Below are 26173 nucleotides of genomic sequence, written 5' to 3' on the forward strand. Positions count from 1 at the left end.
AACAAATACTATAAAAATACTGTGCAGTCCTTTAGGGGAGAATCTTAGGAAGTTAGGGGTTCTTGGGAAATTAAATACTCTTGGAGACATGACAGTTGATGACAAGAGCTGATGAGCCAAGAGATAGATCACTTGTACCTTCTGGAACGGAATTTTGTTTACCCTATTAATTAATGAACAAAAAATTTTAGATGGAATACATCTAATTCCCGGAATTTGGCTTGATGTTTTCCACGGTCTTCGTATATGGTTCTACAACTAGAATATATACATATATATATATATATTTTTCACAACTTAAGGAGATAGATCGAGTAGAAAGAAAGAACATGAGTAAATTAAATTGGCAGCGGATCCCCTCCTCCCTGGTACTAGCTAGTAGTAGTGTTTGTTATTTGCACTTCAATTTGAACTAGAACGCTCAGCCTTCGCAAAGAATAATGGAGCCCTGCTGTTGAGAACCGAAGCACTGTTATCAATCCTAACTTTTTACCACACCACCTCCTTTGTTTGCTAAATTGCATATATCGTCAACATTTCTTAAATCACTTTCTTGTTTCACATACATCATATTAAAAAAATTTACAGTATTTGTTTCCGAAAATTAACCTAAATAATCCACTATCCAAACGCGCATATATATATATATATATATATCCAAACGGGATTGTAGGTAAAAAGTTCTCAAGTCTTTGGGAGCTCATGAAAACTCTAAATTTGAAGGGGAGTCGTTTCAAACTCAAGAAAGCGTTCAGCTGTGGGGAGGGGTTTGGTGGAGGGGGAAGTAATAAAATAAAACGAGTTGAGTATCATCCCTGGAAACTTCAACATTAATTGTGTAATTTATCAGCACTAATATCAAATCCATTATATATATATATATAAGAAAAATAGTATGAATTTGCTCGGTGGCCAGCATTCAGCAAGGACAATATCAATGGGTACTAGAAGAAGATTATATATGCTGGGTCGTTAAGATGCTATGCTATCATTTTAATTTTCTTTTTTTTGCGGTAGGTAATGTCTAATTAAACAATTGAAGGTTGAAATTTTCAAATTTCAAATACAGATGGCCAAGCTGAAATCAAGAGCATATAAACAGAGGCAGTAAGACATATATAGTATGATGTTAGTAGGAATTAGATTTTCTTGATTGAAGCTCACTTTATTGATTAAAAAAAAAAAAAGTAGATGCAATGTTATTATAACTTTTTTGGGCATTAAGTAGGTGTCACGGTGGTTGGCCATATGTGCTACTTGGCCTTTTAATTGCTTTATCTTCAAACTCTATCATCCAGCCACAAAAAATACCAATTCAAGATATTGGAAAGAAAAAAAAAAGGGAAATGATAAAGAAGAAAGACAAAAGAGCAATCAATAATGAAAGAGGGGACCCTTTCTCTATCCCTTCCCCCCTAATGCAACTTCACAGTAGATCACCATCATCATCATCATCAGCATCCTCCTCTTCTTCTCCTCCTCCTCCTCCTATATTTCTACCCGTTTGTATATAAAAAATGTATTATTATTAATTTCTGATGATATTATATTAACAACCTGCATAATCTTTAGTGGAGGGGGACATTTCCTCGTTTTTCAGCTGTTTGTATCTTCTGACACACTTTGATGATAGCATTGATTTTACATATATGTAACGAAACAAAGACACACACACACACACATAGTCGCACACATAAACCCATCTACATCTCTATCTTTCTCACTCTGAAAAGTTCTTAGTAGCTCATCAAACAACACAGGTGCCTGGCCTGCCTGCATCAAATGATTTGCAAAACAAGGTCAAATCACTCCCCTTCTTTGATCAATTCGCAGGTACTTCACCCCTCCAAGTCTCCAACTAGCCAATAGAAAGTAAAAATTTTAAAAAAAAAAAGAAACGAAAAATCCCACAACAAGAAAGAAAGAAAGAAAGAATGAAAGAAAAAGGGAGGATGACATCAAGAAATTGGTAAATCTTTAGCATACATGCATGAGGCAAGAGTTCATAGTAACATCATGTGGGACTGGACTTCCTTTCTTTCCTTACTTCTTAATTTGAAGGGAGTGGAATTTTCCTCCTCAGTCCTATCGTAACAATACTAAGAAAAAGAAATGGTACCTAGCTACTCAAGTGTGTGGATAAATGAGTGAATAAAGATGAGCATCTTTTTCTCTACCTTTTTAGCCCCATCTCTCTTTGATCTCTCACTCTCTCTCTCTCTCTCTCCCCCCACCCGCACCTCGCCCTCCAAAACGCAGCCCACCTTCACTTCCGTTTTTTCCCTGTCAAGCTGGGAGGGATAGGAAGAGTTATTGATTTGAGTCTGACAGCAGAGAAGTAAAGGGACTGCTGAGTGACTGAGAGATATATACATATACATATATATCATCCCATCTCAGCTGCTACAACAATTTATAGATAGATATATAAAGATCGCCTAGGTAAGCTTGGTATAGACTATAGACATAAAGGTATGGCCTCTCTATGGTCTTCAACTTGATGCATCTTTTCTTCTCATGTAATTTAGCCATAAAACTGCATGCTCTTTTTAACCCCCTCCCTTTCTCTTTCTCTCTCTCTCTCTCACTCGCAATCTGATATGGTTTTTTTCTGTCACTGTATCTCAAAATTCTTCTTACTTTGTTGCAGCAGATGATGTTAATGACGGAACACGTGCCATACGAGAGTTTCGAACCACAGGGTACGTACCAATTAATTTATGATATATTAACCATGTATACATCATTCCAGATATCTGTCTTTTCTGATTTTCTCCTCCTCTCCTCTCCCTATATGTATTGTTTCCCGACTTTTCTCTCTTCGTCTTCCCAAATCCCGTGCTCCTTTTCAATATCTAAAGGAACCCTGTGTAGAAATTATTAGAATAGAAACTGAAACTGATGATCCCAAATCCCAAGTTATCATGTTCAAGATTAATCCTGCAGTTTGTTCCACTGATTGATCGACCAGCCAGGCGGCTTAGGTATGGGGACTGTTTATGTTAATCATTGGTTTATCCTCCTCTGCAATTTTCAGGCCTTATCTGATCAGAAGACTAGCTTCAAGCCTTCCGAGTCTCCACGGTCAATTTAAGAGCTTTATAACCTCTTTTGGAACAGTAGTCCCAGCAGCTGGAGGACCAACCAAATGGGTTGAATACTATGTCGACCAACTAGGTTATTTAAGAGCTTCATATGACCAACAGGTACATACGCGTGTGTGTGTGTATATGTGAGTACTGAGTAGCAGCAAAGCTAACTCGTAGTAGTATTATATTTCTATATATAAGATGTGTGGGATGTGATGATGGAAAATTTTTTTTTCTTTTTGTTATGGGGGTGGGTGTGTATTCGGGGGTACATAACTATTTATTGGGATTGGATGTGAAATGAAGTGAAGGCTAACGTAGTCTCTTTCCATTGATGTAGTACTAGTTTGTAGGAACAGGAAAAAGAAGGTAATTCAGCAAAAAAAGATAAGAGAGTCCGATCACGATGGCGACGTACTTTCATGGGAATTCGGAAATCCAAGGAGGGGGCGGGGATCATGGCTTGCAAACTCTGATTCTCATGAACCATGCTGGCTACGTTGGTGGATACTCTGACACACATCAACCGCCGCCTCACGTCCAAGTCCAAGTCCAACCACCAAGCAACTTCGTTTTCCTCAACTCCTCCAACACTCCTGGACCGTCAGCAGCACCTGGAGCCAACTCTCTGAACGTTCACCACGCGCCACCTCCTCCTTCCCCCACGCAACAGTTTGTCGGCATCCCTCTCACCGCCACCGCAGCTACCTCATCCCAAGACCACCAACCTCACGCTGCGTCTGTGCAAGACATCTCAGCCCTTCACGCCTTCCTCCCTCGCCTCCAGTACAACTTGTACAGCCCAGCCATGGACCTTGGGGCGGCGCGTGAAGTGTCACGCGCCCAGCAAGGACTCTCCTTGAGCCTCTCTTCTCAACAGCCTGCGTACGGGTCCTTTAGGCCTGAACGTGAAATCCCATCACAGCCTCTGGTTACGGCCATATCTCCAACTGGTGGGGATGACTTGAGGGTTTCTGGGGGATCATCCTCCTCGGCCTCAGGGATTTCCAACGGAGTGAACGGCATGCAAAGTGTGCTATTGAGTTCTAAGTACTTGAAGGCAGCTCAAGAGCTCCTTGATGAAGTTGTCAATGTTGGCAAGGGAGTAAAAAGTGGTGTGGCAACTGCTAAAGGTGCTAATGGGCAGGCCAAGGAGATAGGAGAGTCATCCGAGATGACGGCCACTGCCGGAGAAGGTCAGAATGGAAGAGAGAACAGTGCCAAGCGCAGTGCCGAGCTTACCACCGCCGAGAGACAGGAAATACAGATGAAGAAAGCAAAGCTGGTTAACATGCTTGATGAGGTAAGGCTATTTTTCGGTCTGTTGATGTTGTGCTCTATGGTGTAGACTGTAGAGAAGCCAAGATTTGATTTTGAAAGCATGCAAGCATGGTACTATAACCGATAAACTGAAAGTGATTTTCAACTTTGAAGCAACTACGTTAAGGCTTCAACTGTGGTTTATTTTCTTTTGTTGTGAAAACGGCCCCAAGGGTACGGAAGGCTGAGTCAAGTCTCCATCACTTTGAGTGGGATATCAGATCTTTGCAGGAGTAGCTATCAAATAATCATGATCTCATGAAAATTTCCCTTCAATAATTCCTTTCTCGAAAATCTAACTGGAGTTCTCTACCTTACTCTTTTTTTAAAATTTTTTTAATCCTTTTTTTTTTTAACACTACTATTACTCCGTACTACTGGGTGAATTTTCCGTATAAAAAATGATTTCCGCATTCAATTTGTGCAATTCTCTTGAGATCCTTGAACTTGTCGTCCCCTTGTGTTCTCATAATTCAATTTGAAGAAGTAGGTTAGCGTTCATTTACGGGGCTATCATGAGAATTGTCAGTTCTTCTGTTGCCTTGATGGATGCGGATGCTCTGTATATACATTTATAACTTAGTGTTTTCTTTCTTCCAATGCGTGGGTATGAAAGGTGGAGCAGAGGTACAGACAGTATCACAATCAAATGCAGATTGTCATTTCTTGGTTCGAACAAGCAGCAGGAATTGGTTCTGCGAAGACATACACAGCCCTGGCTTTGCAAACGATTTCGAAGCAATTTCGATGCCTTAAAGACGCAATATTAGGCCAAATACGAGCTGCAAGCAAGAGCTTAGGCGAAGAAGACAGTTTCGGTGGGAAAATAGAGGGATCAAGGCTTAAATTCGTTGATAATCAACTTCGACAGCAAAGAGCTCTCCAACAATTGGGAATGATCCAGCACAATGCTTGGAGACCCCAAAGAGGGCTGCCCGAGCGATCTGTTTCTGTTCTTCGTGCTTGGCTCTTCGAACACTTCCTCCACCCGTATGTGTTGTCATATCTAACCTACTACTCTGTCGAAATTCAATTTAGGCTGTTGAATTGGAAGAAAGATCTTGTTTAAACTGACGCGATTCAATTCGTGATTGATGAATGCAGTTATCCCAAGGACTCAGACAAGCTCATGCTTGCCAAACAGACGGGGCTTACTAGGAGTCAGGTAATTGATAATATTCACGTTCCCAGACATTGCTTACCTATCGCCAACAGGGCCTAAACCCTACCGATACACAGGTGTCAAATTGGTTCATTAATGCCCGAGTTCGACTTTGGAAGCCAATGGTTGAGGAAATGTACACGGAGGAGATGAAGGAACATGAAAAGAATGGCTCCGAGGTGAAAACGAGCAAAAGTGAGCAAAACGAAGATTCAGGATCCAAATCCAATGCTCTGCAGGAGAAAAGCTCGAGCTTGGAGATTCAAAACAAAGGTTTTATCTCAAAACAGGACCATCTTGCAAACCAGAACGTCACTAGTCCAATTTCAATGTCTCCTACAGCATCTCCACCTGGAATACACATCCAGAATCAGTCCGGTTTCAACCTAATCGGTTCACCAGAAATGGACAGCATAACCCAAGGAAGCCCTAAGAAACTGCGAAGCGCAGACATGTTACATTCTCCAAGCAGCGTTCCATCAGTGAGTATCGATGCAAAGCCCAATGAGTCAAACAATGAGCAACTGTCGATGAAGTTCGTCAATGAGAGGCAGAACAGAGAAGGATTTTCGTTACTTGGGGCACCAACAAATTTCATTGGAGGATTTGGTTCATACCCAATTGCTGAAATTGGCAGGTTTAGCAGCGAGCAATTTCCAGGGCCATATTCAGGTAATGGAGTCTCCCTCACTCTGGGGCTCCCGCATTGCGAAAATCTCTCCATTTCAGGACCCCATCAAAACTTTCTGCCGAACCAAAATATACAATTGGGTAGAGGAGTAGAAATTGGCGAAGCAAATGATTATGGCGGTTTAGGTACCCCGACATCTAGTCACTCGACTAGTGTATATGAGAACATCAACATTCAGAACCGCAAGAGGTTCGCTGCACAGTTGTTGCCAGACTTTGTAGCTTGAAGATTCAGTAGAGCAAGGGTAAGGGCAGGCATAGGTGAATGCTGATCAGGGATCACCGCTATTTTCTACTATTTTCTTCAACTCCCTTTATTTACTAGGAAAAAGGGGATGCCATAGTAGTGTAAAGAACATCAATATTTCCTCATAGTACAGGTCTATACTTGCAGGTTCGACTTTTTGATATATTTAGATAGTTTAGGCTTTATTTAGTAGATATGGCTGAGGATTGTATATTAATTTTGTTGCTTCAGATAAAATAGAACGACTGTAATAGTGTAATGGAGACTAGTTATTTTTGGGTGGTATAGAAAATAAACACTACACATTATAAATGCTGTCTCCTTTTCATACTTTGTCTCAATTACGAATTTGTTTGGTGACATTGACTAGGTATACAATTAACGGTTCATTCGGCTTAACAGGTTTTGCGGAAGAAGTTATTAGACATTCTGGCACCATTCTATCTACTTGTCGAATTGATGAAAGAATACAATTCACACATTGTCGGACACAAGAAAGAAGAATTCTAACTCCTGACTTTCTAACAACATGAAACAGCCCTGCATGATTCTTTGATCGTTTTAAGTCACGAAGGCCTATACAGGAGTAGCGAAAATGTAGACAATTAGAGAGTGGGTTCTGCAGGAAAATTGACTTGCATGTCTTTGAGATCATGAAAACTGCTCCGACTGAAGTGTGAACTGATCGGCGGCCTCTCCCTCACAGTCACAGCACATATAAATCAGCCATCACATTTTCTAATGTTTTTTTTCTATTTCGAGACAAAATAACATAAAGGATCCAGGATAATCGAATATCAGCTGCGAAAATCTTTTCCAAAGATGACAAACTTTAGAGGATAATGTGTCTGCATAGGAATAATCTGTTTCTAAAAGAAAAGGAAAACTCGGTAGGTCGCAAAAAAGAAGCACGAGGACAATAGTCAAATGGGAGGAGAACCTGATTTCTTGTTGCACGATCATCCATCAATTGAAAAGGTAATGTGCCAAAAGTGGCAATTACCTCTGCTTATGAACTACATCCGATAATAATTTGCAGCTGAAATTGATGTTTGTTTAGAACATTGCTTGCCTGAGTAGAAGACTGCACTAGCTTTTAAAGTTTGATGTCAAAAAAGTTTTTGATGGCATAGGACCACTTTACATTTAGACCTTATCCCGGACAAGCCATTCACTGCTTTGGAAGCTACGGGTCGATGTGACCCTACCGACGGTGATAGTGTGTCCTTTGGCATTTACCCTCTGGTCTGGTGCAAAGCATCTTGACCGCCGAATTGCATTTCATCGAAAGACCCCTTCTTCGCACGCCTCTCCTCCTAACGTTATCCTCTTAAAGCAGATCTACGATTTGAAGGAAAAACATCTGAAAAAGAAAAAATGAATGTGCAAACTTCCATCAAGAAAAAAAATATATATTGGGATGTTCATTTGTTCCTGAAATGGACTTAACATTAGGTACCTAATGAGGCAATATCTACGTATTCACAGGCTACATAGTCCTTTTTTTTTTTTTTTTTTTTTTGACAAAATGGGGAACACCAATAATCTTGTAATCCTAGGCTACAAAATGACATTGAGGTTCCTGAAGGGAGGTGGGGGAAAGAAGGGGAAGGGTTGTGGGGGGGGGGGGGGGCTGGTGGTGTTGGGGGTTTGAAAGCAGAAATTGTTAATCTTGATATGCTGAAAGCTGAAATTCTGTGTCTATTACTGAATGTCACGGTAAAAAATGAAAAATCCCATGTCGAGCCTTGTAAGAAGGTGAAATACATAACTGCTACTAAGCATGCTTTCTTTGCTTGTGACCATGCACAGGTAAGTTTGGAGGAACTCAGGAGTTCATCAGAATTTATGTAAGATCACGGCTTCAAACTTCAAAGGCTGGTTTGATTGCTACATGCAGGCAGAAGGCAAACTTGCGGCAGAACTTATAGCAACAACTATGTGGATGACTTGGAAGTGCAGGAATCAGAGGATTTTTTAAGGTAAAGACACAGATGCATCGCAAGTAAGTGAACATGCTATGGCCTTTTTACAAGAGTACAGGAACTTGCACCCCAAAAATGAAAAGAGTAGAATTGTAGAAAGGAGTAAATGGAGAACACCTGAGGAGCACCTTTTAAAAATAAATGTTGATGGGGCTTTTTCTGTAGACAAAGCTGCTGTAGGACTGACTGTAAGAAACCACTTGGGTCAGTCAGGTTGAAGCCACAATGGCTGAAAGAATCATAGGAGGCTTTAGTGCTGAACATGTGGAATGTATAGCTTTTCTCAGAGCTTTGCAGACCACCAGGAAGTATAGAATCGCTCACTTTGGATTGGAAGGGGATGCTCTACCTATTGTTCGGAAGATAAACAACAATGAGCATGATTTGCCCTTGATTGGCAACCTTATTCATGGCATCAGCCACATGTTGAATGAGTTTGATATTGTTAAAGAGTCAATCATGCTAAATGAGTTAACAATGTTCAAGCACATATTCTGTCAAAACTGGCATTGTCCTTTGAGGGAAGTAGAGTTTGGTTTGTTAACTTCCCAATTCAATGCTGTATTCCCAACAATGAGTTTAGTTTGAATGAATGACGCATTTTTCTAGTCCAAAAAAAACCAAAAGGATATGGCGAACAGAGTAAATAGCTGACAATCTGAAATTTGCTGCTATAAATTCTTACCATTAACTACATTCCAAAGCGAAAAAATACATCATCTTTCTTTAAAGAAACGAAAAGAACACATCAGTGATCACGCAATCGGGGTGTTGCATGGAAGTAAGCAGTAAGTTCAAAAGAGACAAACCACCTGAAAACAAGCGTTTTAAGGCATAATTCTTGGCAAAGCACATACCACATCAGGAACTAAAGCCAGATACATCAGAAGATATATCAGAACAGATAATTCTTTCACAATAATCGTAACTCAGAAGACAGGAACAGAATAGCTGGAATGCTTCTGACTAGATCATGTTATAGCAATGCCTGGAAGAGATAAATTACCAAGTTGTAATTAGTTGTTTGGCGCAAGAGATGAATTAGACAGGATTTTCAAAAAATTGAACCATCGACCATTCTTTACTCCAATCTGAATATGTTTTAGCTTTCAAGTCGGACTCTGGTTCAGGCATTAAAGAAATTCTCTTGTTTTCTATTTGAATGGCCTACTAAAACTATCACAAAATAAAACCAAAATTTAAGTAAGATATGTTATTATTCTATGTTAGTCAAACCATTTTTTCCACCAAGCAATGCCATCCTTCGCTTGGCAACCTTGGACCTGTAACACCACACTTCAAATGCCTCAGTCAGGTCAGGATACCGAATATGTTTACAAGCCAACCATTCCGTCAAAATCTCTGCCTGATCACTAGATGGCAATGTAAGAATTAGTGAAACAAAAGCTGATTCCAACGACTGCCAGAGCTCACCATCAATTTTTATTGCCAGATCATTCTCATCATCCCCACTGATAGTATCCATCAATGATTTCACAACCCTAGCAAATGGAAGCCAAACCTTCACCATGTGAAAGCGTTTTGTAGCGGGCAAGACAACAGTGCCATACCCTATGGCTTCTATAACTTTTGCTGTTACTTCAAGAACCTTTAACTTTGTCTCCATCAATGGATTTGCTAAATTAAGAACATTGATGATACTTTCTGACAGTTCCATCCAGCAGCAAACAAAATCCTTGACACATTCCAGCTTGGCCAATATTTGGTAAGCCCATGACAAGTCTATCAAACATGAATGGAAAAACTGAATTTCACCTGTCTTGGACACTGAATCTTGGCGACCACAATACAAAGACTCTACAAGATACCTAAATTTCTTGAACATTCTCTTGACACATTGTAGTACCTGAAACTTTATCCCCTCATCAGCTGGTAATAAAGGAGCATCATCATCCTCAGTTAGCATGTACTCGAGCTGTTCCTGAGCCGAGGTTTTCAGATCATTCATTTGTGAAGGGGGTGATGAGGTGGCAAATTGAAGAGTAGAGAGAAAAATCTTGACTATAGAAGTGTGATTGACTGGCTGGAGTCGGGCAAGAATTGGTTCCACTTGTGATCCCATGCCAGGTATGATTTTCAAAATCTCCTCCTCCTCTGATTCTTCCCATGGGACAGCTTCCAAATATTCAACACATGCCGTAATGATTTGTGGGCACCCCAGCTTCACGGCCACTTGCAGTATGCCTATAGCATTTCTTACGCCATTCCACAAGTCGCTTAATGAACCATCTCTCCTGACATAGAAGAGTCGGAGGGCATTGACATGGTAGTCAAAGTCAGATTCTTCACAATATACCTCAACGCAGTTGCGTGAGTCAAGAATCTGGCATGTTGGCCAATTATCAGATAATCGGTCAGCAAAATACTTGCTCTTGTCAACTAAGATATCTGAATGACAATATACCCAATCGTCCCGACCTTCTTCTGTCCTAAGCCTTACGACAACATCACTTGTTAAGCGATCACCAATCTCATGTGGGGAATTTGATTTATTATGCTGAGACAACAAGAGCAAAGAAAGAACATTAAAGTAGTAGAATTTCGAACTTCAACTTGGCATCCCAACAAAGACGAACTAAATAAGAAATAATGATTTGAACCAAAAAATGAATTTTTAGAATGTCAGATTTACAGAAATTCAATAACAGCTTATCCATTGTAAATAGTTCCCAAGAAAAAATGAGGGAAAAAAACCTTTTGTTTGTCCAAATGCTTAAAATAATAATGTAACCTATATGACCCAAAAATCTTTAGGCAACAAATTAACTTACTGGTGACTCCATTAGGTACTCATGAATGCTGGCCAAGATTGAACATATGATAGCACCTGTTTTTAGAAGATGAATTATGCAATATGATATAAGCTTGATAGCATCATTAGACATAAATATTAAAACAAATTCAAGAGTATAATAACCGCAGATTGTGAAGTCAAAATCTTTAGAATGCACAGTTGTAGCAGCAAATGTGGAGAAGGTACTTCGGGTCTGTTCAACTACTAACCCCCATGGGCACCCTTATTGCTGCACCAAGATTAACCATCAGCACATGCAATCACTCATTCAATAAATCTCCCCTTCTACACCCTAACGAGACCGGAGGCGAAAATGCCGTACCAATATTTTACCTGATGATTAACAACATGACACAAAATCCTCAGTTTAAGAATATGATACATGCTCTATTGATTCATGACAAACAATTTAAAGAAAAAATGACTGAAAAGAATACAACATAAAAGATCCTATGGCACACCTCCTCAATTGGCCACCAAGAAAGAATACCAAAAGACCATAAGCTTGTTCACACATGCCAAAATCCCACAAAACTAGACAAAATGAAGTGATTAATACTGAGAAGGAAGAATTAGTTTGTCATTATACTATACTAAAAAGTCAATTATGATCTCCAAGATAAGAATTAAGTAAAGTGATTTCTTTACACCAACTTAGGATCGCACAAACCAATATAACAAGATGTAGCAAATTTATCCACACTAATTAATATGCTTTACCATAAATCAAATGTCACTGAGAAGATTTTCTACCGAAGAAAAAAGGAACATGAAACTAGATGTCTATTTGAAGGTTTTTAAGGTGGTAAATTCTGCAATGCTGAAAATTATGACCAGAAAGCAATGTAACTACAATTTTGGAACTCAAGGCTAAATTGAATGAAAACTAGTTTGCCGAAGGGTAAGCTGTTTCTGAATTACAGAACGGCCACACAAAACCAAAAAAAAATGTTCATATAATTATCAGGCAATAGTCCCACAAAACGAAGTTGAAAACATATAACTAGGAACTACAAACAAAATTCCAGGTTGATTCTGTACATAAGGACTACTCCCCAAGTATGATTGCTGAAATTTAAGCCAAAAAGAGGAGAAAGTAAAAAGGGGGAAAAGGGAATAAAGAAAAAAAGACCAAGCATTTCTCCTTTTTTTTTTTTGTTTGGTCAGGTATTCTTTAACGAATCATACGAGGTATCTAACGAAGATTGAGTTTTCCTATTACATAAAACCCGCCAAAGTAAAAAATAGAACACATAATGGGGGATGAAACACTAGTGAAAGAAGTCCACTAAATAAAATCAAGACAAATTGAACAAGAGGGCAAACGGGAACTGAAGCAACATTTGAACCCCCCCCCCCCAACAAAAAAACAGCCCCAGGGCTAAGTTCTCCACGCTCCAGGGCTAAGTTCGTCGTTGTAAAGAATGAAAGGGGCCAGCATATCTTGACTTACTTCAAAATTACAAAATAACTGCATAGAAAGTATAATACTACAAGCAGTTTAGAAGAAGAAGTTTGGATGAGGATTAAGATGAAGACACGGACAGCATACCTTCCCATCCTCTGCAGCTGCACGACAGAACGAGCTTCTCTCACTCCTTTACCTGTCTTCCATAGTCTAGCTCTTCTTACCCTTAGCTCATGTCTCCAAACTGAGCAAGCAGTGGGCCTTAGGCCCATTTTTAAGAAGATTGTTTGTGAGCAAGTAGTGGACCTTAGGCCCATTTTTAAGAAGATTTTGAGTTTGTCTAAAAGAAGATTGTTGCCTTTTCGAAAACTGATTGGGCCAACGGATTGTGTTGAAAATCCAATCTAGTTTGCCTCTTCTACACGTGACATGTTCCGTGTCTTTCCGTTAGGGCTGTCAACGGGCCGGGTTCGGGCCGAAATTCATTATTCCGGATCCGAACCCGAATTACTATGCCGGATTCAGACCCGACCCGTTTACCCAATGGGTCCTTTATTCTACGTTCCGGGTCTACCCGAACAAATTTACCAAATTTTATAATTTCTAATAAAAATGAGAAAAAAATATATTTGTAAACTAATTTCTAACTAATGCAAAGAAAAAATCAAATAAGAAAAGAAATCAAATTAACTTTATTAAAATACATTACCCTAATCAAATTATATTGATAAATATATATTTTTTAAATTATTAATTCATTTATATCCGGATCCGGGTCTAATACGGGCCGGAATACTATATTCCGTATCCGACCCGTTTTTTGTTTGACAAAATGGATCCGGATCCGGATTCGGGAAACGTAATTAAATCCCTACCCATACTTCGCATTAATTTCACGGATCCGGGTCTAGACCCGACCCGTTGACAGACCTACTTTCCGTGGTGAAATTGTAATATATATATATATATGTAATAAAAATAATGTGATAGCGGACGTAACTTTCAAAATAACATGTCACTTCTAGTCGCTAATTTTCTAAAATCTATCGTAATTCGATCTCCTCATCTATAAATTTTAGCTATTTCCAACCTAATATGTGAGAACTTTCTCGACAATTTAAAATCGCAAATGATAGAAGTAGAGTCATATACATGTTTGTGACTTTTAAAGTTATAGCTTACCACTAGAAATCGCGTGAAAATATAAAAATATTTTATATTAAACTAATTAAACAGACCCTAATATATAAATTCCTCGCAGAAGTAGGTTTCCAATTGACGAACGCAGATGACTATTAATTCCCGTACAAAATATTTTCAGACCCTGCACCACTAGGGGTAGACGCAGAACCTAAGTGTGATCATGCAACCATTTTCCATACGAAATACACTACTACTGGGTATGAGTTTGGCAGCTTGCTGCACCAAAGTATGAAAACAAAGAAAGTAAAAAAGTAAGGGGCTGCTTGGTTAAAGACTTTGGAAATCACAGAATAGAATAAACCCCTTATTTATTGCTTGGGTTGATCCTATTGAAATGCCATTTTTGGAATCATTTCTAAAAAATCATTCCCGAGCAAATTGGGAGGTTTTGGGCAAAAGTCTCAACTCATTCCCTCATACAATATTTATGACGAATCTACCCTCTCTTTCTCTCCATCACACGCCGCACAAAATCAAAGTCTTCTTCTTCATCAGTTTTCCTATCTCTTATTTTTCAATCAATCGCCGCCCATCACCTTCATCGGACATCTTCTTTCTCATTTCAAAGTCCTAAGTTCAGGTTCACAAATAGTAGCAACAGCTTTCCAAGATCTGCGAGCCTAAACGAGAAATTAGACCATGTAGTAGATGATTTACTTGAAAAGGTTGAGGCTTCCAAGGTGGAAATTGGAGAAGATTTTATTGATTGGGCAAAACATTCCTTAGAACCAAACAATGCCATGAGTGGTGAGGTTTTGGTGGAATTTTTTGATTGTGTTCTGATAAATCTGAAAGATCTGCTTAAGTTTGAAGACAATTTGATTCTGTCTTTGAAGGAACAAATCTCAACCCTTGAAGTGAATCTACGATTCTTGAGAAACTTTGTCATCTTCACGAATAGGCTATGCAGTGGGTATGAGAATATCGGACAGTTTTTTTACTTCTATTGAAGATGCTGCAAATAATGGTATTTCGTTCTGGTGTTGGGCGGGATGGAAAAAGTAGGGAGTCAAAACTTGATGGTGATAGAGACAGCGACATTGTAACCTTTCATTCTAAAGCCATAAAGAGCTGGTGTTTTATTGGGGAACGTGTTTATTTTTATTTCATCCGATAAATAAATTTGTTTATAAAAAAATGAGTACTCTGTTCTTATAATGGAGGAAAACTATAAAGAGTTAGTGTTTCATTAAAAAATAGATTTATTTTTATTTTATCCTATAAATAAATTAATTTATGGGAGAATGGGTACTCTATTCTTATAATGGAGGAAAACCATAAATAACTGGTCTTTTATGAGAAAATATGACTTTTGTGAAAGTGACCACGATTTGGTTTATGAAATTATCCAAAAAAAAAATTTAGAATGAATTTGTTTGTTTTGAAAGTTATATAACGGTCGTTAAATTTCAAATATCCCTTCCTTAAATTTCAAAATCTACAAAATCTCATATTTTTGTTAAATGCAAAACCTACCAGTTTCTACAATTATCCCTTTGTTTTATAAGAATTGTTATATTATGGGTAATTTTGAAATTTAATTACATTTAATTTCGAAACACTCATCAAACCAAGTGTTAGTGTCCGGTGCAACCCAATGAGTACAAATAATTTCACAATGATGCACAAAAATATATCAAATTTAAGCACAATAAAGAAAACTTAATTAAGGAGAAAAGATAAGAAATGCAAACCAAATATCAATCCAATAGCCTCTTCAATTGATGGCGATGCTAACCAAGATGTACAAGTGAAGGCTCACTCCTTCCTCACCCCAAACACACTTTGGTTGAGCCAAGGAGTTTTACAACTATTCTAGTTAACCCTCAACAACCTACACTTGAAAGATCACTCACCCAATTAAGAACTATTTTATACAAATGAGGCAACCTTTACCAAGGTTTTACCACTTCAAGTGATAGGTTCGCCTTCACCAAGGTTTTACTTCTCCTAGAGAGTAACCTTCTCTTGAGCAACCTCACAACCCAACTTTCCCAACCCCTTATACAACCAACAAAGAATCTTTCTACTCAAAAATCTCACTTATAAGCTTGTATTTTGTGTTGGCAAAAGTCTTTTATCTTCTTGTGCTTTGGGGTGTTTATAGAAGGTGAGAAATGGCTTCAAAAGGCTCTCCAACGGTCAAATATTAAATGCTGTCAAAACTAGCCGTTGGCCTGTCGGACGTCCGAACCCTGCTGTCGGACGTCCGAACCCTGCGTCCAAACCACCTGTCGGACGTCCGAACCCTGCGTCCGAACGTCGTCAGAGAGTCATCAAATCTTTGCGAAATTTCTCGGACGTCCGATGCGATCGATGTGCGTCCGATGCGTGCGTCCGTTGATGTTCTTCATCCTTTCGGACGTCCGATAGCGTCCGACATGAGTGCTCTGTTTTTGCTTCTTCTTTTGTGCCACAAGAATCTGTTCTAACAAATTGCTCACATAAAAACATTAGCCCAAATCTACATTTTGGTTTGTTAATCATCAAAACCAAGGATTGATCGATTAAGGTCAACAATCTCCCCCTTTTTGATGATGACAAACAAAATGAAGATTTCTTTTATCAAATAAGTTCAATTAAAGCTCCCCCTTAGAAAGTGCCAACATATAAAGAAATTTCAATAAATCCTACTCCCCCTTTTGGCATCAATAAAAAAAAAACAAACTCCCCCTTTATTTTTCAAATCAAGACCATATTGAATATCAAAATTTTCAAATGTACTTACAACCATTTAGCACTTCTTGGATCCAATCTTCATGATGTACCTAAATATGAGAAATTTCATTTGGTACCCTTTCTTTATAGGGTCCTTGGGAGTTAATACGACATGATCTAGCAATCCACATGGATTTCATGCATTTTCTCATATTTTTCTTTACATAGCAATCATTTTGCATATGTCCAAATTTGCAACAAAAGTGACACATGATAGAAGTATTTTGCACATAGGTGGATTTAATGCAACTAATTTTCTTACTTCTTATCATAGCAAACTTATTTGTGCCTTGAAAAGATTTGCTTTCTTTTGTTTGAGAAAACTTTTGTTTTTCATTTTGGAGAAACTCGTTCAAGTCATTAATTCTTTTCTTTAACAAATTTTGTTCCTCCAACATTTTTTCATAAAACTTTGTTTTCTCTTCCAACTTCCTTTTCAAATTATTTTTGCAATCAAAAACACTTTTTTTATTTTTTAAATCATCATTTTCCATTCTCAAACATTTGTTTTCTTGAAAAAGTTTGGAGTTTTCTTCCAACAAATCATTTATTTTTGTTTTCAAATCTTTATTTTTAGTATAAGATTTTCTCAAACTTTTATGCATTTTAATCATAAGAATTTTCACATCATCATCTACATTATCTTCATTACAAGAAGAGTGATAAGAATTTACCTCATCTTCTCCAAAGGCCATTAGTGCCATTTGTGCCAACTATTCTTTTTCTCTTTTTGAATTGCATTCATCCCATGTAATTTTGCAATCTCCTCTTGAATATCTCTTGTTGAAGATCTTCTTGAAACTTTTGATGTGAGGAATTATATCATTGTCCACTTCCATGATTTCATTACCCATGAAGAATGGGTTATCCCCCACTTGAGATGCTTTAAAAGCTATGCCTCTCTTATACATTCTTGCATTTTCTTCCTCTTGCACTTTGAATTTCAGCTTTAATTCATAAGAGGTTAGGGTATCCACAAGAGATTCAATGGACATAGAATTTAAATCCTTTGCCTCTTCTATAGCATTTATTTTGTTTTCCCATTCTTTTGGCAAGGCATTCAAAATCTTTCTATTTTTCTCACCCAAATAATATTCTTTTCCAAGCAATTTAAGATCTTCAATAATGTCACAAAATCTACTACACATCTTATCAACATTTTCAAGAGAATGCATTTTGAAAAATTCATATTGAGAAACAAGCAAAGATTTCTTTTGTTCTTTAATATCTTGGTTACTTTCATGAAATACACACAATTTATCCCAAATATCTTTAGCTGATTTACAACCTTTAATCCTACTAGATTCATTTACATCTAATGCATTGTACAATATACACATGGTCTTGGCATTCAAAGAAAGGTATCTCTTGTCTTTTTCATTCAATTCTTGTCTAGTCTTTAATCTACTCAAATTGGTGATAGAGTCAATTATTTTGGCTTCATAAGGACCATCTTCTACCACATACCATAATTCAATATAAACGGATTGTAAGAAAATCATCATTTTTTGTTTCCACATGCTAAAATAAGAACCATTAAACATAGGTGGTCTGTCAATAGATTGCCCTTCTAAAAAAGAAACTTTTATGGTTGCCATGATCTTTACTCTAAGCGGTTAAGCTTGATCAAAAGAGACCAAGCTCTGATACCAATTGTTAGTGTCCGGTGCAACCCAATGAGTACAAATAATTCCACAATGATGCACAAAGATATATCAAATTTAAGCACAATAAAGAAAACTTAATTAAGGAGAAAAGATAAGAAATGCAAACCAAATATCAATCCAATAGCCTCTTCAATTGATGGCGATGCTAACCAAGATGTACAAGTGAAGGCTCACTCCTTCCTCACCCCAAACACACTTTGGTTGAGCCAAGGAGTTTTACAACTATTCTAGTTAACCCTCAACAACCTACACTTGAAAGATCACTCACCCAATTAAGAACTATTTTATACAAATGAGGCAACCTTTACCAAGGTTTTACCACTTCAAGTGATAGGTTCGCCTTCACCAAGGTTTTACTTCTCCTAGAGAGTAACCTTCTCTTGAGCAACCTCACAACCCAACTTTCCCAACCCCTTATACAACCAACAAAGAATCTTTCTACTCAAAAATCTCACTTGTAAGCTTGTATTTTGTGTTGGCAAAAGTCTTTTATCTTCTTGTGCTTTGGGGTGTTTATAGAAGGTGAGAAATGGCTTCAAATGGCTCTCCAACGGTCAAATATTAAATGCTGTCAAAACTAGCCGTTGGCCTGTCGGACGTCCGAACCCTGCTGTCGGACGTCCGAACCCTGCGTCCAAACCACCTGTCGGACGTCCGAACCCTGCGTCCGAACGTCGTCAGAGAGTCATCAAATCTTTGCGAAATTTCTCGGACGTCCGATGCGATCGATGTGCGTCCGATGCGTGCGTCCGTTGATGTTCTTCATCCTTTCGGACGTCCGATAGCGTCCGACATGAGTGCCCTGTTTTTGCTTCTTCTTTTGTGCCACAAGAATCTGTTCTAACAAAATGCTCACATAAAAACATTAGCCCAAATCTACATTTTGGTTTGTTAATCATCAAAACCAAGGATTGATCGACCAAGGTCAACACCAAGCATCAGAAATTGGAATGATGCTAATTTCAATGTGTGAACTAAACTAGATATTGGAATGAAAAGTTTAATTCCAAAATCAGAGTCTGTGATTCCATTTCCATTTCCGATTCCAATATGTAAAACAAGTACCTCCTAAGTACAATCATTTTTCAAGCTTTGCAAAGTGACGTTGCTAGAAGCAATTTGTTTGATCATTCATTCGTGAGAATATATTCTATGTCAAATCATGTAAGGATAATTTTTTTATACACTATTACTCAATATATAATTTTTTTTTTGTATTAACAAATATGCATCATTTTATATAATATGAATTCAAATATGAAATTCTCGTGCACATACGACATACATCTAAAAGTGTTAATATAAAAAATTTATTAAATTATCAATATATAAAAAATTAATCCATCGCGGAATTGAATGGTTGAGTCCAATTACGATTGCAGTTGGTCATACTTCTTCCCTTACGCGTTTTCGTCGTTACCCTACGAGCATAGGACAAACAGTCAAACCGACTGCGAGATTAAGCCATTCGTCTCGCGGGATACTTTTGCAGAACAAGAGTAGAAAATGTCCTTGAGCAGCTGCATAAATCGAAATGGACGGATGAACACTTCATTCTCCCCCAACCCACAAATCCTCGAGGCACGTATGATGCACACCTCGCTGCTCCAAAAGTTGAAAATTTTATCTTTTATTTTTTTTTCTTCACAAGAGAGGGGGGTGGGGGTTTTTTTTTTTTTTTTTTTAAAATTATCTGAGGGGTGGGATTTTAGAAATGAAGAGAAAGAATGAAAATTAGAGTCAGAATCCCTAAATTTGAATATTTCAATCTTTCCCACCATATCAAAAATTGAAAACTTGTTGTTAGAACCCTATGAAATTTCATGCGATTGTAAATATGTAATTAAGAAAAACACGCAAAGCTTCTCAAGATCATCTCTTCATTAATGTCGTTTTGCATCTAATGGATTCGTTGTTTGTGTATCCCTAGAGTTATGCCTTTTGGTATTACATTTTTCTGTTATACTGCGCATTTTGATGACTAGTGTCCTGCATGATCGATCCTCCAGCCACTGGAACGGAGTTCGTTTTTGTTTTTTGACGTAACAAAAGGGGGTATCATTTATGTTGTTTCTTGTTCTTTTTCATAAGAACAAAGTTAGCATATGCAGAAAACTTCATCTCGTCTCTCAATCATGCAATTAATACCACCATTTTACTTTTGTACGATAGCTCATATAAAAGTTAGTTTAGCAAAATAAAGTTGGCCCGTATTCAGGTGTGAAATTGGAAATAGATTTTATAATTTTATTGGCATGTTTAAGGATTTGAAGTCCGAATAGTATTAATATTGGTGGGGAGAGGATCCGCAAGTTTGCAGTTTGGACTGTGTGATTGATCAAAGGCTTGATTGCCTCCCGTACCAGCTCACTCGTGCTTCTTGGTCGCCTTTGTTGTTATTCTTGAGTTTGGGTTCCGTTCACATCTCACTTGCTGAAAAAATATTTTCACTGGAATCGTTCCTGCCCTGAAATTGGAAAAATTGGACTTTTCAAGAACTGGAAAATTTTCAGCTACGAGAGATTATTGTTGTTCGGAGTTTGATACCTCAAGAACTGTGAAACTTTGGAAAATGATATACCACTGTGAACGTCAAGCAATTCACTTGGACCGTTGACCTGGATGTTTGACCGGCTTAAGGACGGACAAAATTAAATCATTAATGTGGCCAAAGATTTTCTACTGATTGGGCCATGGCCATGCAACACATGAATCCCTTCCTTCTCAACTGGTTCTGCTTTTGCATTTTCATACGAATCCCTTTTTTGTTTGGGTCCAAAACTTGGACCATCACTTGCTACGAATCCCCCTCGCCCAAACAGATTTTTAAATATCAAATCATATGGGCGCTAATACAGATAGAAATTTACTCGTTTTCAAATTCCAAATGTCCTTCTGGTTTTAGATTATGTATAGAATCCCATTAATATTTCCTCCAGGACATAATATTTCCTCCAGATGAGCAATATCGATCTCAACTACTTTCATTTGCAGTAAAAGTAATAGTTTTCCAGTACAATTATCCTTATTTTTAAACAGAAGAGGAATGAGATTTAAGACTGCGCCTTACAGCTCTTAGTCTTTCTCATTTATTGCTTCATTACGTATTGGTGAAAGTGGGGAGGATGGAGAACAGTAGAGAGGGAAAAAAGAAAAAAAGGCGTTAGAAGAAACTCGGTGGGGCTGCTGGAGGAGAGAAGACCCACGCATGAATATTTTTTCTTTCTGTTTTTTACCTTCCTCTTCGATTTTTCCCCCCTTTACTGGGCTAAATAAAATTAAACGATCAGAAAGGCCAAAGTGATTCATTTTTTTTTTTCCCTAATACTCTGTGATGTAGAATACCCAGACCAAAGCTGAGATTAGAGTGCTTTGTTAAGACAATTAGAGGGCTTTCCTCGGTTGTATAGTAAATAGCGAACTCATGTGACCAAGTTACGAGAACAGATGGATGCAGAATTGAACGAGTCTAGAATTCAAAGAAATCGACAGAAAGATTGGGAAGATCACTTAAACTCCCAAAGGCCGCCATTCAAATATAGGAGGGTGTCCAGGGACAATTAATCTTTACGTGACTGAATTCTCAAGGAAGATATGGGATCTTTTTCTTTGTCTACAAACTTCAATGATGACACAAGAAAAATAAGAAAAGCCCACCACTAATCAATATACATCAGTTGAATTTTTTTTTTTTTTTTTTGGTGGTGAATTAAGAAAAGGTTCCCTTGCTCTACTTACTTGCTACTACTCTCTAAAACACAATTTAATGATCTTACTCTAGTCATTGGAAAGATGATCAGAACTGGATCAGAAAGACACAGAAGATTCAACAATTATATCCTTGGAACGTTGGAGCCTAACTCTATGTGTAACTAGTCAGGCCTGCCTAGTTCGCTGCCTGTTTGGCAAAGGAGTTTAAGTCTTTTCAATGCACAACAAAGCACAAGTTATTAGGGTCCCAAATGCATAAAGGTTAATGCGTGTACTTTGTACATATTATTGGCAGAAGAATAGCATACAACAGTAGTAATCTTACGAATTGAAGAGACAGATGTATGGTATGGAGTGTGTTGTTGACTGTCGAACATCACCCAATAGCAGTTTAGGATGGAAGGTCCTAGTCCCTCATTACTCCATTTGGCTAAAAATTCGAGAACAGAGGACTTTGACCGGAGGATGCCCCCCGTGACCGTGAGAATAGACGACCTACCAGATTTTTTGTTAAGATAAAAAAGCGTGGTAGGGAGTACTAGTGTGCTCCAGAGACGACCTGCCTCCTTTAGTAGTATTAGTCCACTCTTCGACCGCATCCAGAATTTATCATTGCTCCCTTGAATAATACTTGCACTCACTCTCAGTCTCACCTCATCTTACACGCAAATAAATATATGTTAATAAAGTAGCCGCATTCTCTTACCACCGAAATTTTAAGGGGAAAAGAAAACCGTATTTTATCCATCCACATTTCGTTCCACGCCCCTACCAGTTTTGAGACTATTTCTTAGTCTTCCTCCTCTCTCTCTCTGTATTCTTCTTCTGCATCAGTACGTAGTAGTCTAGTATTACATGCCACATGAACGTCTGCACCGCTAAATTTGTCTTGATCAGATTATTTCCTACTACTACAACTATTATACGTAGACACACACACACACATATAGAGTCTAGTTTCTTAACCACTAGAGAACTGGAAAACACTTGATCACTCGTGTATTTTGGTGTAAGGAATCAGTGATGGATGACGTTGAAATCCCAGAGTACTTCATCTGTCCAATTTCACTTCACATAATGAAAGATCCGGTGACAGCCGTAACCGGGATCACCTATGATCGGGAAAGCATTGAGCAATGGTTGTTGAAGAGGCACAACGCCACATGCCCGGTCAGCAAGCAGCCTTTGCCCAGAGACTCCGAATTAACCCCAAACAACACCCTCTGCCGCTTGATTCGGGCCTGGTGCACTGCCAACTCCCCCCCTGATATGGATCAGGTCCCCACCCCGAAGCCTCCTATGAGCAAGTTTCATTTCGCTAACCTCATCAGAGGCCTTTGGCTTCCAAACTCACAACTGGAGGCGCTGCAGAAACTTGAAGCACTGGCAAGGGAGAACGAAAGCAATAGAAAGCAAATGGTGGAAGCCGGGGTAACTAAACCCGTCATATCTTTTGTCGTGGCATGCCACCGAAAAGAAGTAACAACAGGTTTAGCTGAAGCTCTCAGTATTTTCTTCCTTATACGTTCTTCACTGAATCAAACAAAGTTAGTCCTGATTGGAAATGATGAAATCATCGATGCACTTACGTGGGTCTTAGTTTGTGATCTTGATCATTTGGATCACTCTTTGACCATCAAAACGCATGCAATATCTGCGCTCAAAATGTTGGTTCAAAAGGCAAATTCCTCTACTTTGGGGAGGCTAAAGCCGGATTTTTTCAATAGAATTATACGCTACATAAAGGAAAGCAACTCTCAACAAGGAATTAATGCTGCTCTGCAAGTCATGTTGGACTCTTGTCCGTCGGGAAGAAACCGCATAATGATGGTGGAAGCCGGAGCAGTGTCTGAATTAATCGAGCTCGAGTTTAGTTCAGCAGAAAAGAAAACCACTGAGCTTATTTTTGGAATATTATATCACCTGTGTTCGTGCGCGGATGGGAGAGCACAGTTTCTCAGCCACGCTGCGGGTGTGGCCATAGTGACAAAGAGGATTCTCAAGGTTTCGCCGGCAGCGGACAGGCGAGCCATGCTCATTCTCTCGTTGATTTCAAAATTCTCGGGTACAGTTGGGGTAGTTCAGGAGATGTTGAGAGTTGGAGCTGTAGCAAAGCTGTGCATGGTGATTCAAGCCGATTGTGAATCGCACCTCAAGGATAAGGCAAGAGAGATCCTAAGAACCCACTCTAATGCGTGGAAGGACTCTCCTTGCATAGATGTTCATACCCTCACCAGTGACAAGATAAGTCGATTAACTTTGTAATTCACATTAGTTACATCTTTAAGTTGTTAAGTATACCAGACAAGAATATATTAAGTTAGTGAGTATATTGAATCACGCACGCAACATATGTATACATCATATTACCCAAAAAAAAAAAATTTAGAGTACTACACTACATGGCTTGTTTGACTGAAACAGTGAAACTGTACAAGTTGTAGTTAGAGCAAGCCTTGAAAAGTAACAATTCTTTGCTTGATAGTATTTTGTTTCCTCCAAGTTTTTATCCTCCACAATATAGCCGAAAAATTCAGCACAAGCAATAATATACACTACTGAATTTTGTTTTTGGGTTGGGGTTGTGGTTTTATGGGTGGTGAAAGGGGATGGGGGTGGGGGAGGGGCATCGAAATGGGTAACTGGAAGCTTGAACACTCAAGCGTTAACGGTGGAACATCTCCGAAGCAATTGGTTTTGGGGTCTCATGATCATGGATCTTTAGTTATAGCTAGATGGCAGGTGATTCTCCCGTAGTGGATATGCTACTCACAGTGTTGTTAGATCTGGATCGGATCGACCGGTTTAATCATGAACCGATTTTCTTTTCGAATTAGTTTGTAGTATAAAATCGTTTTGGTCAAAAATCAGTCAAAATCATTAAAAACCAGCTAAATTAGTGACTGAATTTGATTGATTGATCCGATTCTCAAATTTTTCTTTTTTTTCCCAAACATAATTTGGCTTACCTAAATTTTAACACTTTCATTTATTAATAGAAATAAGAAAACGTCACCTATTTAGTGTAAATATTAAAATCACTTGTTTTTCTAAATGATCTATAAATCAAGATGTTTTCATTCCTATGATCTCATTAATTTAGTATCAGTGATTCTAATTTGCATTAATTTGTTTTAATTTAAGCTCTGTTTGGATTGACCAATTTTTCAAAAACAAGTTTTTCAAATACAATGTTATGGTAATATACAAACAAAAATAATTTAAAAAATATCTTACCCATATAATATATCAAAAATAACTTACAAGTATACACAAAAAAAAAATTTTTAAATAAATTCTATAACATTTTCTACCTAGCTATCACCACCACCCACCACCATCGCTACCATCCCCACCCATTACCGCCACCACCCCTCCCTATCCCTACCCAGAATTGCCACTTACCCTTCTCTTATCCCCACCAACCAATGCCACCACTCCCTCCCCTCCTTCTTTCTCCCCCCCCCCTCATCCCTTCCTTTCCTTGCCCTCTTCCTCCTCTCCTTTCCTTGCCCTCCAACCCTAGAAAGTAGCAATCGTTTGGTCGCAATTTGGCCATGACCAGATCAAGGGGGAGATGGAGGGCCGATGGGTAGCAGGGAGGAGAAAAGAGGGAATGAGAGGAGGAGGAGGAGGGAGGGGTGGTGGCAATGGTGGGTGGGGGTAGTGTTGGTGGTGGTTCTGGTTATGGTTATGGGTGGTAGTTTAATTTTTAAAAAGTATCTTAAAATTATTTTAATTTTAAAAGGTACCTCGAAATATATTTCAAAAATCCCTCCAAAAAATCACCAAAAAAAATCTATAATAAAAGTTTTTCATAAACACTACTACAGTAAAATATTTCAAAAATATCTCCAAAAACAACTAATCCAAACGGAGCCTCTTTTCAAGTAATTTTGGAGAATGGACATATTTTAACCATGAACTTACATTTTTATATATAATCATTAGGTGTATATTTGATTGCAAGTCTAATATTTTTAAAACATTTTTCATGATTGGCCAAATATAACCAATAATTTAATTTTAATATTTTTGAAAGTTATAAAATATAAAATAATTATAACATCATGTTGACGTTAGTGAATTTTTTAGAACTATCCGATCGATCCGATCAGTTGATCGCTGATCCAATAGTTTAACCGAATCGTTATCCCG

The 26173-nt window shown here is 38.2% G+C and overlaps 3 protein-coding genes across 12 annotated transcripts; 2 read left to right on the forward strand and 1 right to left on the reverse strand.

The window, feature by feature from the left end:
• Nucleotides 1–1582: 1582 nt before the first annotated feature.
• Nucleotides 1583–6820, forward strand: LOC113692751 (BEL1-like homeodomain protein 1). 6 transcript variants are annotated; one of them, XM_027211285.2, is made up of 7 exons: nt 1583–1833; nt 2654–2702; nt 3038–3206; nt 3430–4392; nt 5026–5399; nt 5514–5574; nt 5649–6820. In XM_027211285.2, the coding sequence occupies exons 4-7, from the start codon at nt 3496–3498 to the stop codon at nt 6486–6488; spliced, it is 2172 nt and encodes a 723-aa protein (XP_027067086.1). In that variant the 5' UTR covers nt 1583–1833; nt 2654–2702; nt 3038–3206; nt 3430–3495; the 3' UTR covers nt 6489–6820. The 6 variants fall into 6 exon arrangements, with proteins under 6 accessions (XP_027067086.1, XP_027067083.1, XP_027067080.1 ...); XM_027211282.2 differs by having other exon boundaries at nt 1609–1833; nt 2651–2702; XM_027211279.2 differs by lacking the exon at nt 1583–1833 and adding an exon at nt 2083–2472 and having other exon boundaries at nt 2651–2702.
• Nucleotides 6821–9386: 2566 nt separating this feature from the next.
• LOC140008359 (BTB/POZ domain-containing protein At3g05675-like) lies at nt 9387–12952 on the reverse strand. Of its 5 annotated transcripts, XM_072052407.1 has the most exons (5): nt 12861–12908; nt 11770–11842; nt 11432–11641; nt 11286–11341; nt 9387–11011 (listed from the first exon to the last, which is right to left on the reverse strand). In XM_072052407.1, the coding sequence occupies exons 4-5, from the start codon at nt 11295–11297 to the stop codon at nt 9710–9712; spliced, it is 1314 nt and encodes a 437-aa protein (XP_071908508.1). In that variant the 5' UTR covers nt 11298–11341; nt 11432–11641; nt 11770–11842; nt 12861–12908; the 3' UTR covers nt 9387–9709. The 5 variants fall into 5 exon arrangements, with proteins under 5 accessions (XP_071908508.1, XP_071908509.1, XP_071908506.1 ...); XM_072052408.1 differs by lacking the exon at nt 11770–11842 and having other exon boundaries at nt 11518–11641; nt 12861–12952; XM_072052405.1 differs by lacking the exon at nt 11770–11842 and having other exon boundaries at nt 12861–12952.
• Nucleotides 12953–22752: 9800 nt separating this feature from the next.
• On the forward strand, nt 22753–24517 carry LOC140008360 (E3 ubiquitin-protein ligase PUB24-like). The gene has a single exon (XM_072052409.1). It carries the CDS (start codon nt 23039–23041, stop codon nt 24278–24280), a length of 1242 nt encoding a protein of 413 aa, XP_071908510.1. The 5' UTR covers nt 22753–23038; the 3' UTR covers nt 24281–24517.
• The last annotated feature ends 1656 nt before the right edge of the window (nt 24518–26173 follow it).

Source organism: Coffea arabica, chromosome 6c, assembly GCF_036785885.1.
Source record: "Coffea arabica cultivar ET-39 chromosome 6c, Coffea Arabica ET-39 HiFi, whole genome shotgun sequence".
Lineage (NCBI taxonomy): Eukaryota > Viridiplantae > Streptophyta > Magnoliopsida > Gentianales > Rubiaceae > Coffea > Coffea arabica.